This window comes from Engystomops pustulosus, chromosome 3 (genome assembly GCF_040894005.1).
Source record: "Engystomops pustulosus chromosome 3, aEngPut4.maternal, whole genome shotgun sequence".
In the NCBI taxonomy this organism is placed as follows: domain Eukaryota; kingdom Metazoa; phylum Chordata; class Amphibia; order Anura; family Leptodactylidae; genus Engystomops; species Engystomops pustulosus.
The window spans coordinates 84,454,821-84,467,585 of NC_092413.1; the positions used below are offsets into that span (position 1 = coordinate 84,454,821).

The 12,765-nt window shown below is 36.4% G+C and overlaps 1 protein-coding gene across 5 annotated transcripts in view; it reads left to right on the top strand.

Moving 5' to 3' along the window:
• Positions 1-12,765, top strand: part of PDE10A (phosphodiesterase 10A) — a 246,584-nt gene that overhangs the window by 223,371 nt on the left and 10,448 nt on the right. For all 5 annotated transcript variants that reach the window (XM_072141283.1, XM_072141284.1, XM_072141287.1 and 2 more), the window contains 7 exons: positions 442-525; positions 2,032-2,182; positions 3,392-3,547; positions 5,316-5,488; positions 6,616-6,727; positions 6,906-6,986; positions 9,238-9,326. In XM_072141283.1, coding sequence (XP_071997384.1) covers positions 442-525; positions 2,032-2,182; positions 3,392-3,547; positions 5,316-5,488; positions 6,616-6,727; positions 6,906-6,986; positions 9,238-9,326 — 846 coding nt within the window. The remainder of the gene's footprint in view (positions 1-441; positions 526-2,031; positions 2,183-3,391; positions 3,548-5,315; positions 5,489-6,615; positions 6,728-6,905; positions 6,987-9,237; positions 9,327-12,765) is intronic.

Below are 12,765 nucleotides of genomic sequence, written 5' to 3' on the forward strand. Positions count from 1 at the left end.
TCTTTGCTCTTGATATATTGAGTTAAAAGAATAATAAAAAATCTTTAGACACACTCGTATATCCAGGCACCGTGACTGGGGTGATCTTCTCATATTTGTTAACCGCAGCCTTCTTCTTTCTAAAATCAACTTTTAAATCTAAAAGACGAGTCTACAGTGCTCTGGGGGTGTTACCAGAGCCCCTTTGTGCTGTAGCTTCACAAGCTCTTAGACCATGAAGGAACATTTTCTCCCTTCCAGTGGTATCAGCATGTGAAGCTAGAGCATGGAGGGGCTCTGCCCACCAGAGCCCTTCTGGCTCATGAGCATCAATTAGCATCAGTTAATAAGAAGATTACCATGGTAATGGTTCTGGTTTGTCACGATGGATTTTTATATTGGATGGCATGTAACGTTGTTAAATGAAATACATGTTTAATCCTTCTCTCTTGTATGTTCTAGATACCACTTTGATATTACGCCCTTTGAGGACCTATGGGCTGCCATTTATGTGCATATGATACATCAATCTTGTGGTAAAACTTGGTAAGCCTCTTGTTTACTAATATTGTTTGAGGTTCACTTTTTTGTCCAAGTTTTTCTGAATGCGCTGATCTATGAATGTTATGGCAGTTCACTAGAGCTAGAAATGGATTTCAGTGGTAGAAGCTTCCCACTTTATGTTGAAAAAGTAGCAAATTTTTTTATGGGTGGCTGATTTTTTTCCCGTTTATGGGGTAATAATTTGTATATTCTGATGGAACAGACATGTTTTTGATTAAGTTCATTTAGAGTCTAATACAGATCATACTATGACTATAGAGAGACTGTCATAGAAATATATTGCTGACCCCATATAGGTCAGGGGGGCGATGATCTAATCCAATATGCTGCAACTGATCACAAGTGCTACCCTTACAGTGAATAATAGAGAAGTCATCCACCCTGTATGGTGATGGCTCAGCCATCTCCATACAGCTTTCACAATGAAAATCTCAACTATAAAGGAAATCTACTATCAAAATCAAGTATGGATAGCCTAGGGACATTTACTCATAGATCCAGGCACAGTGACTGTGGTAATTTTGTTATGCTGGCAGTCCCCGGGTTACGTACAAGATAGGTTCTGCAGGTTTGTTCTTAAGTTGAATTTGTATGTAAGTCGGAACGGTATACTTTATAATTGTAACCCCAGGCAAAATTTGTTTGGTCTCTATGACTATTGGATTTTAAAAATGTTGGATTGTCATCAGAACCAGGATTAACAATAAAGTGTAATTAGAGACGCCTATGATAACTGTAATAGCTGTTTAGCCTAGGGCCAAAGTACAGTACAGTAAATTACCAAAATCCAGAGCATAGGGCTAACGTACAGTACAGTAAATTACCAAAATCCAGAGTCTGTTTGTAACTAGAGGTCATCTGTAAGTCGGGTATTCTTAAGTAGGGGACTGCCTGTATTTTTATTTGTGGCCTACTTCTTTCTAAAATCAACTTTTAAAATTCTTGGGCTGTTACCAAAACCCCTCTGTGCTCTAGCCTTACACGTTGTTACAATGTCTCCTCCTGCTCCCTTAGCACTTCCTTCCTGTCTGATGTAATCTCACAGCAACAACAGAGAATGTTTCAACACTTAGTGGGAGGGGGTAACAGCCTGTGTAACATCCAGAACCCTTTGGGCTCATTAGCATAACTTTAAAAGTTGATTTTCGAAGAATCCACGGATAACATATAAAAACAAAAATTACCACAGTTACAGTGGGTCTATGAGTAAGTGACATGCTAGATTTTGATGGTAGAAACCAGTAGGACCAGAAAAATGGGAACTTAAGAACCTTTTAGGCAGTGCGAGCTGCAGATAAAGGACAAACTATGTCTGTAACTTGTCAGATTTTTACAGCTGAATTCTCACCATTGAAGTAAGAAAAGCAAGTGAAAATCTAAGCATGCCTGGTGGGGCATGTATAAATTTACATAAAAGAAATCTCATCGTAGTACCACTAAAATGTAAGACTAGTTCTGATTTTTTTTTTTAATTTTTTTTATTTAAAGCTTTGAACTTGAAAAGTTGTGTCGCTTCACTATGTCGGTAAAGAAGAATTATCGACGTGTACCTTATCATAATTGGAAACATGCAGTAACCGTATCACATTGCATGTATGCTATACTACAACATAACAAAGACTTATTCACTGATTTGGAGGTATGACATCATTAATATTTGTGCTGTTACGGTTTATTTGCAACATTTACATGTGTATTGCACTTTGCATAAACAAAGTTTGTTTCCATGCTTTCCTGAAAATTTATAAGTATACTTTAATTTGGGTATATTTCATTTTACTTGTATAATATAAAATTGGCAACATAATTTAAAAGTGGCAACAATACAATAATTACCATGTCTGTCCATGCAGTTTTTACACAATGTCAAGTTTTATCTACACAGACTATGGGTGGTTTGGTGTGCCAGAGGAATGAAAACATTTTTTTTTGTAATTCAGAAGTGAATAGTGCAGGTTATAAAAGTAATTTTTGCTACATACTTAATTAAGAAAAAGTTTCTCCTTCCACTCTTCTGTGGTGTAAAGTTTCTGAATGTCTTCTCAAGTGCATACACAGCAGGAGAATTATCTAGCTAAGCCATCAAAGAGTAACCGTCATTTCAGATGATTTTTGATATTGTGGGGGAGGGGGCTGAGCCCTCTTCATACAGAGATGGGCTTTGCTGCATATTGCAGCAAAGACCCATCGCTATCACCCGCTGTCGGTGTTTGCACAGTCCTCAAAATGGTAGCAATGAAAACGTCGGCTCATTTTGTAAAATATGACATATCACACAGCTCCGTACACCAAAGTATGTAAAAGTTATTAGCATCAGAAGATGGGAATTTTTTTTTTCTTTTTCGTACACGTTCGTTTATTTTTTGAAAATGTATAAAACGCAATAAAACCAATAAAAATTTGGTATCACCGTGATCACACTCAACCAAAGAATAAAGTAGATGCGTCCTTAAGGGGTTAAAATATCATCATCTTAAATGTTTGCTTATATGTTGCAGTGCTAATGATTTGCACATTTTTTTCATTAGCCAAGGCTCTTCCTTCATAGTTTTGTGTGTACAACGGCCAGCAGTATAATATTTAGAATAAACATATAAGGATATTTGTATGTATTTTTAACTGTGCCATTCCATAAACACCTGGGAACATGCCATCAATTACAGAAGATTTTTATTTGAGGGGTATAGACTAGAATTCTGAATTGGTTCTTTTGAGTTCAATATGTGGTGACATGTTTATTATTTTTCTGTACTGTGAAAATAAACCACATATAAAAAAAATAACCTCAAAATACAACAGTATCAAACAGCAAATTACTTTTATGTAACAGGTTTCTCTTTTGTTCTAGAGGAAAGGGCTTTTGATAGCATGCTTATGTCATGACTTAGATCACCGGGGTTATACCAACAGCTACCTGCAAAAATTTGACCACCCTCTAGCAGCATTATATTCCACCTCAACAATGGAGCAACACCACTTCTCCCAAACTGTGTCTATTTTGCAGGTAAGAACAGTGAAAATGTCATTGTCAGGTAAAGTCAGGTAAAAGTACAAAATAAAACAATTCCAATACATTGCCTATCTTAGACAGCATCGCCTGTGCCTAGTAGAGAGAACCTCTCATCTTTCCTGACGTGTCTGGTTTGTTTAGCATATCCAGTGAAGTGGAACCTTGGATTAGCGGTCACTTGGTCTGCAAGCGTTTTGCTAGACAATTTTGCATCTCCCAGTAATGTAATACATTTCATTATGTGAGCCCTACCTACCCTGTACTGTACTGCACTTCTCTCACAATATTGTATGACACAATATTGAAGTAGTAGAAGAAATAAATGTTTCTTGGATGGGGAATGGATCATCTCTTGTTTCAATGATTTCCTGTGGGAAAACTTGCTTTGATATACAAGTGATTTGGATTATGAGCACTTATTCTGCTTGTAATCCAAGATATTTGGTCATTGTGGAACCAATCATCTGGGTTTCATTAATTTCCTATGGGAAAACTTTCTTTGATATACAAGCGATTTGGATTACAATTTACAAGAATCTTCCTGAAACAAATTATGTTGGTAATTGAAGGTTCATCTATTCTTCTATTCTGTGACAAACTGGTTCTTGAATATCGTTCTTATAGAACATTTTTTTCCTCTTTTATCCCTCCTATATATTTACAATTACATTAACTATTTCTCTTGTTAATCTGGTATGTCCTTTCACAGTCTGATACTCAGCCCCAATTGGAGAGTTACAGAAGCATGCTCCCATTCTTTCAAAAACTCCTGAGAGAAATAACAGAGGAACTACATTTAATGAATAATACATTATTTACCAAAATGAACATTGCAGGAAAGATGAAGACAATACTATAAAAGTAGCAAACCATTTAATATGCTGTTTACTATGACAAGGATTTGCTGTAGGCGTCTCATACACAACGGTCACATCTCCTAACCCAGTTAAAAAGACTATCAAATGTGAACATTTTTACTGCGGCAATGTACAAAATCGTGTAACGTTTTGGCTTCAATGTCGGCCTTTATCAAACATGTGCTGCTGGAAACAAGTAATTGCACATCAAGCTTCAGAGACGTGCTCATGTGCAATTATATACAGAGCTCATAGCTGACTCTGGTCCTTTCTTGTAGCTGAAACGTTAAGCGATTTTGAACATTGACGCAATTAAAATTTTGATATTGCATCAAGCTGGTGTCTGGATCTTTATTCTGAATTCATATGGGGTAAGAATCCTTTCAGTGCACCCAATCCTCAAATAAGGAGTGCGATTACAGGACTTCTTTCTGGAACATAAATAAAATGATCTCCCTTAATATATAGGAGTAAATGTAGGAACTTCTCGCCTTGCCTATAGTAAAGGAGGCAAAGAACAGTATATCAATTGGTGTGCCTCCTATTGTAGTTATCATATTTATCTTTGCATGAATATTGCACACAAATACCTTTGCATGTAGGTAGGAAATCCACCTGCTTATATGGAATAAGGAAGTATGAGAAATGGTATGACTGTTGCATGTATTCTGGATGCAATTCTTATATTCTGTGATAAGAATATAAAACCATGTGACATAAAACTCTGGTATCCTTCATGTCTCAGCGTGCTAGGATAATGCCATCTCTCGTACAGCTTTTTTCTTATTAGTTAGTCTTTAGAAGGCCTATAGATTTCTAGATGGTTAACAGTAGTCAGAATTTGGTTACATCACTGGAAAACACAGGACATTGTGCTGTTTATCTATCTTTTATGTTTCACATAGCTGGAAGGGCACAATATCTTCTCTAACCTGAGTTCCAATGAGTATGAGCAAGTATTGGAGATAATCCGCAAAGCCATTATTGCCACGGACCTTGCCCTATACTTTGGAAATAGAAAACATCTGGAAGACCTTCACAACACAGGGGCCCTCAACTTTAACAACCAAGTACACAGGTAAAGAAGTAGTTTCAAGTGGAGTTTAATGACCTGTTTTGGTAATGCAGTCCACCCACTTATTCCCTTACAGTCCTAGTCAACCATTCTCTACACCTGCGGCAAAGTAGCTATAGCAGTGTAAAATCTTAGACCGTATTCTATGCCTACTTTGTGACTACTGTTTTACATGATTAAATGAAATAATTGAAAGTTAAGCACATCCATAGGCCTCATGCACAGGACCCAGGCATAGAACACAACCAAGTGGGGTAGTATGATTTTGGTGTTAACCCCTAACACGCCGCGGACACATTCCCTATACACATATAATAAAGTAAAAAAGCCTGAAAATTATTGGACCCGTACGGTGAACGCCGTAAAAACAAAAACCAAAAAACTCGCCAAAAATGTAAATTTTTCATAAAATCCCTTCACAAAAATGTTCCAAAAAGTGATCAAAAAAGTTATTTGCACCAAAATGGTACCACTGAAAAGGACAACTCAACACATAAAAAATAAGCCCTAAACTAGCTCTGTCAACCAAAAAATATTAGTTATATCCCGAAAAAGATGGCGATGCAAAAACGAATGAGATTTTCTTTATATTCATTTTTTCCAGTAAAATTGTAAAAATAAATGAAAAACTATATAAATGAGGTATCACCGTAATCGTAGTGATCTGTAGAATAAAAATATTATAGTATGTGTAAAAAACCACGGAGGCTTAAGGTAGACATTCGGTGAATGTTAGTTATTACATTTCGAAAACATTTTGAATTTCGAAAATTGAGAATTTTTCCAAATTTTCACCAAATATCTGATTTTCTCATAAATAAATGCAAAACATACCACCAAATTTTTTTAACTAACATGAAGTACAATGTGTCACAAGAAAACAATTTCAAAATCACTTTGAAACGCTTTAACATATCTAAGTTATAACCACTTATAGTGACACAGGGCAGATTTTAAAAAATGAGCCGTGTCAGGAAGGTGAAAAGTGGCTTTGGCGTTAAGGGGTTAAAACCACTAATATAGAAATAACTCAGAGGATCATAACTAAGATTATTATATGTAGTATGCAGGCAGTAAATGGTTCTGCTTTGTGTAAATGTGCTCAATTTCCATCTGGTGTTTTGTTTTAGGGATCGTTTAATAGGTTTGATGATGACGGCATGTGATCTTTGCTCAGTAACCAAACTATGGCCGGTGACCAGAATGATCGCAGATGATATATATGCTGAATTCTGGGCAGAGGTAACTTCTTGAATAAGTATAAATAAGTGTACAGGCAGTCCCCAGATTACGTACAAGATAGGTTCCATAGGTTAGTTCTTAAGTTGAATTTGTATGTAAGTTGAAACTGTTTTTTTTTTTTTTTGCCTCAGTGATTGATGTTGATTATTGTTTGAGTAAATTTATTTCTGTTTTAAAGGGCGATGAAATGAAAAGGCTAGGTATTTCTCCAATACCAATGATGGACAGAGACAAAAAGGATGAAATTCCTCAGGGGCAGGTACTAATAATTAATATATATACACTTAATATAATTAATTTGTGGTGTGCAATGCATAAGTGGTTAATAATTTACTGTAAACCTATTAAAATGTAATAAAAACTGAAGATGCTATTTGCATAAATGCTCACAACAGAGGTTGCTCTGCAATGGTGCTTAATTTGGAATTTCCTTACAATTAAAGTTCATAATCAGTGGTACATTGTCCCTCTCTATTATTAAAAATTAAGAAAACTGTAAAAAAAAAATAAAAAAAAATCCCGAAAAGTACAATAATGCAGCACTCCTGGAACAGTGTATTTTATTTAGTTCACATAGCAACTTTTCACCTTATTAATAAAGGCATCTTTAGCATAGTAGTGAAAAGGGGCTAAAAGTGCTAACAGGCCATATATAGCAGTGTTACATAATCATCAACAAAAGTGAATATACATTCATAAATTTAGTAAATGCCTACTGTATATCATACATTCACAATGTACAATGTAATCCATAGTGATAATATATATAGTTCATAATATGATTATTACATTTCCTTTATGTAAAAATGAGAAATAAAAAAGCCATCGCCTGTTGTGCCATGTTTAACTCTTGAGGAACCAAAGCTATACACCAAATACCAGTAATACACCCGGTTATTGCATATGAATACTAGGTTCCTCTGTGAGTAGTATTTTATACGATTGAGATTGATTCTGAGGTTTGCTAAATATATTCTAGGGTTCAAATTTTGTAGGGTGAAGTTTAAAGGAACAAACTGGGGTCTAGGTGATAATTATGATTGCACACATTGCTCCCCTGGACTTCTGGATGTGCTCCTGGTCATCTGTACCTGAAGCTGAACCTTTTTTCTAGCCCTTTTAAGATTTAAGAGCAGCCATTGTAACCTGTTCACCGGCACTGTCTGCTGAGTGTAATAGTGTCAGTGGTGAAAGAAGAATACTACTGCCAGACAGCAGCAGCCTATCTTCTGTGAAATGGTCAGATATGGCTGCAGTACCAGGCACCCCCTATGGGGTGAAGCAAATCCTCATTTTTTTTTATCTCCGAGAACCTGTAGTCTCTCTAAAAGTCACTCTTATTGAGGAGAAAAACTATATGGTTCCCGTTTAATTTCCACTAGGACCCACTGTATAAAGTCACTAAAAATAGTTGCTCTACTCTTGCTGGGAAATCCAAAAGGATGCAATAGCGTTGGTTGGCTCTCACCACACCATGAGAAGAAAGAGGAGATGATTTTAGGATTGGAACATGTTCACATCTTATTAACCCTTTATTTACACTGTTGGCAGTGTTTTAATCTTCATTAGCATGCAGTTTCCATTTTGATATTTTGTGAAAATGTTTATATTACATGGTTGTATTTCAGTAAGTGGTTTACAATCCTAAATGCTTGTAAACTTTCATTGTTTTGCTCCATAATAAAATAAAAAAAAACTGGTAGGCATCCATTAAGGTGTCTGATATACTTCCAATGTAACACATGCATTTTAGTGGCATCTGTAATGCAGGCTACTGTTGGAGCATCCAATGCAGATGTGAAGATAACCCAACTCTCTTTATTAATTAGATCTATAAATGGAGGCTAATTTTTTTTACTTTGCCTGCAAAGGTCTCCTCACTTTCATCATAACAGGAGCTTAAAGGGATTTTCCCACGGGATAGGGCCTAACTTGCTGATCCGAGGGGGTCCGACCGACCCCTCTCTGCTCCTCAGAGTAATGGGGAGCAGACGGTTGCACCTGACCGTTCTGATGCATTAATCTCTATGGGGCTGAGGGAAATTGCCCAGCGCTGTGCTAAGCGATCTCCGTCAGCTCCGTAGAGATTAATGGAGCAGAACGGTCAGGCGCGGCCATCTGCTCCAACTCTTATGGAGTGACGAGAGGTTGTTCTTGTGATCTGCGGAGGTCTCAGCACTGAGACCCCCATTGATCAGCAAATTAGCAGCAAATTACCCCATATAATGACACCCAATACATTTTCTTTCTGTTGTGCAATTTCTACCTGCTTTGTGTTTATTATAGGTCATATTCCCTGTGATTGTGTAATCCGTTAATAACAATAATAAAAATGAATCTTTATTTATATAGCCCCATGATATTTCGTAGCGCTTTACAAATCATAGGGGACATATACAAATATAACTTTACAATACAGAGTACAAACAGTCATATGGAATATGAACAGGAGTGAGGGCTTGTTCTGTCTGCACAAATATACTGATGTGGTTTTTTTTTTGTGTATATAGATTGGATTCTACAATGCAGTTGCTATTCCGTGCTACACAACACTAACACAAATATTTCCAACAACAAGACCGCTTCTTAACGCTTGCAGGTAACTATAGTTTTACACAAACCCTGGATGGACATAGAAGCCATGGAATTCATTATTGATGTTGTTTGTAGAGATAATCAAGAACGTAAACATAACATTTATGTGCTGAATCTGGGCAAACTGCTGAATGCATTGCATCATCACAAGTGTATTTAGGGTTCCATAGAAAATACAAAAATGTTGATTTAATGTTAATTTAAATGCTAATTTAAATGTTAAATGTTTTCGGACCACTCGGCCTATCCAAATGTATTCTGACACTTGTAAATGATTTCTGTCCCCAACATCCCTCTTTCCCTTCTCAGCCCTGCATGTGTGGGGCAATTCTACACATTTCTGTAATTTCACTTTCATTTATTTTTCACCCTCATGAAATGCTCATAGGGTTAACAAACTTCCCAAAGGTTGTTTTGAATATTTTGAGGGGTGCAGTTTCTAAAATGGTTTCATTTCTGGGGGTTTTCTGTCATTTTGGCCTCATAAAGTCACTTCTAACTAAATTGGTCTCTCCAAAAATAGGTTTTGATGATTTTTGTGAAAATCTGAAAAATCGCACCTAAAGTTATAAGCCTCCTAAGATCCTAAAAAAAGGAAAGGATGTTTAAAATATGATGCCAAGTGCAGACATATGGAAAATGTTAGTTATTTTGGTGATATGACCAACTTTTCAAAAAGTAGAAAATTTTGAATTTGGAAAAAAGTTTTTTTGCAAACTTTCCACCAAGTTTCCGTTTATTTTATAAATACTAAACATAATGTTTACATTTCTCCACCAACATGAAATACAATGTGTCACCAAAAAAAACAATCTTAAAATCAACTTTACAGCATTCTAAAGTTATAACCACTTATAGTGTCAGGAAGGTGCAAAATGTCATTAAGGGGGTTAAGGTAAAAAACCCCTGATCTGATCATTGCAGCCTGATTGCCATTGCACCCAAGCTACAATGATCAGATCAGCTGTAATGTTTTTAAACCCTGATCTCTGCACATGTTTTCCACCTTAATGACCAGGATATTTTCTGTATTTTTTTCATTAATTCCTTCTATAAGCCATAACTTTTTTGTTTTTCCGTCACTATATCTGTAATGGGGTCTTGTTTGTTTGGTCTTTTTTAAGTCGAAAATGTACTCTTTAACCCCTTATCACCGACACTAGTTTTCAGCTCAATGACCAGACTCGATTTTTCAAATCTGACATGTCTCACGATAATTGGTTATAACTTCGGAACACTTTAACATATCCCGGTGATTTTGAGAATGTTTTCTCGTGATACATTGTACTTCATGTTAGTTATAAAATTTAAGTGATACGTTTTGCGATTTGTTCTGAAAAAAAGTGAAAATTTGGCAAAAGTTTGTAAAAATTCTTCATTTTCCTAGTTTGAAATGTTCTGGTTCCCAGACAGGAAGTAAAACTACCCAAAAAGCTTGATAAATTACATTTACGGAATGTCTGCTTTATGTTGGGATGATATTTTATGCGTCCTCTCACTTTTCTAGGATGTTATGAGGTGCAGAACTTTAGGTGCGATTTTTCTCATTTTCATGAAAATTGCCAAAACTCACATTTTGAGGGACAACTCAGCTTCCAAGTGACTTTGTAAGGCCTAAGTAATAGTAAAACCCCATAAATTACCCCACTATAGAAACTTCACCCCTCAACGTATGTAAAACAACTTCTATTAAGTCCATTAACCCTTTAAGTGTTTCACATGGGTTAAAACAATATGGACCTGCGATTTAGAAACTATGGAATTTTTTTGGAACATACATTCATTTAGGCCAAACTGACATTTTCAGAATAAATTAAATGATGAAACGCACTGCAACGTTTGATGCCCAATTCCTCCCGAGTGTACTGATACCCCATATGTGGTGGTAAACTTCTGTACGGGCGCACGGCCGAGTATAGAATGAATGGAGGCGCCATTCACAGCAGATTTGTATTGTCACATTGTACAACCTATACATTTTTATTTTTTTTTGGTAATTCAAACATATGAGGGCTTAATTTTTACGGGATGAGATACAATGTATAGATAATTTATTTTGAGAGTCTAAAGCTTATTCATGAGATTTTATTAACTATTTCAAGGGGGACACAAACAAAATCATCAATTTTTATTTTGGATTTTTAGCATTTTTTTCCCCCTGTTCACCGTAATGTAAAAATAATATTTTATCTTTATTCTCTGGTTCACTACGATTGCGGTGATACCTCATTTATATAGTTTTTCTTATCTTTGCTCAATTTTCCTGAGCAAAACCAATATTGGAGAAAATCGCATTGTTTTTACTATTGACAAATTTTTAGGGCCATAACTTCTGTATTTTTCTGTTGTCAGATCTGGTTGAGGGCTTATTTTTTGCGAAAAGACTTTTCAGTCGTATCATATTAGGGAATGTAGCTTTTTTTGATCATTTTTTAGAACATTTTTTGTGATAGTGTTTGATGAAAAATTGTATATTACGGGAAGTTTTTCGTGGTTATTTTTTTCATCGTTCCCCGAGCCTGTTCAATATTGATTTAGATTTATTGTACAGATTAATACGGACGCGGTGATACCAAATATGTACATTTTTTGTGTGTTTTATATACTGTATTTGCATTATATGTGTAACTGGGGAGATTATGGGACTTTATTTTATTTATTTATTAATTATTATTATAAAACAATTTAATCTTTTTTTTTTTTACTTTCACTTATTTTCAACCTTTTGGCTTGAATAAGCGATCATCCGATCGCTTATTCAAGCCTCTACACTGCAATACACTTGTATTGCAGTGTATAGTGTAAGTAACTGAGCATGCCGCGCATGCTCAGTTACTTACAGCCGGGTCCTGCCAGGAAGGCAGAACCCGGCGAGAAGAGGAGCCGACAGCCCCGGGTCACTGGTCGGGACCCGGGGCAGCGGCAGGAGGGATCGGATCCCCCGGTAAGCACACCGGGGGGGTCCGATCCACGGGGGACACACTTGCACGCCGCGGTCATGCTTGACTGCGGCGTGTAAGGGGTTAAACACCCGGGATCGGAGTTTTTCCGATCCCGGGTGTTAGTGCCGGGTCTGGGCTGTGATATCACAGCCCGACACCGGCACTATAATAACCCGATGTCCCGAAATCTTCTTCTGATGCGGCGCCGTAGAAAGGCGTCGCATCAGAAGAAGTACCCTTAATGACCGACGTAGATTCCCGATAGGGCGGTCATTAAGGGGTTAATAGCACAACTTTGGGTTTCATATGTCCTACTGATGAACTTTTATGAACTCTTTCTGTGCAGTATATGAAGTAGTAGTGAATATTAATCTGATGTTTTTTTTCTTATAAAAGGTTTCTGCATTTAATGTAGAACCTAAATAACATATTTCTTTCCACTGGGTCAGTACGCATACAGCAATACCAAATGTATTGTTTGCTATACCTGCAAGCTGCGCA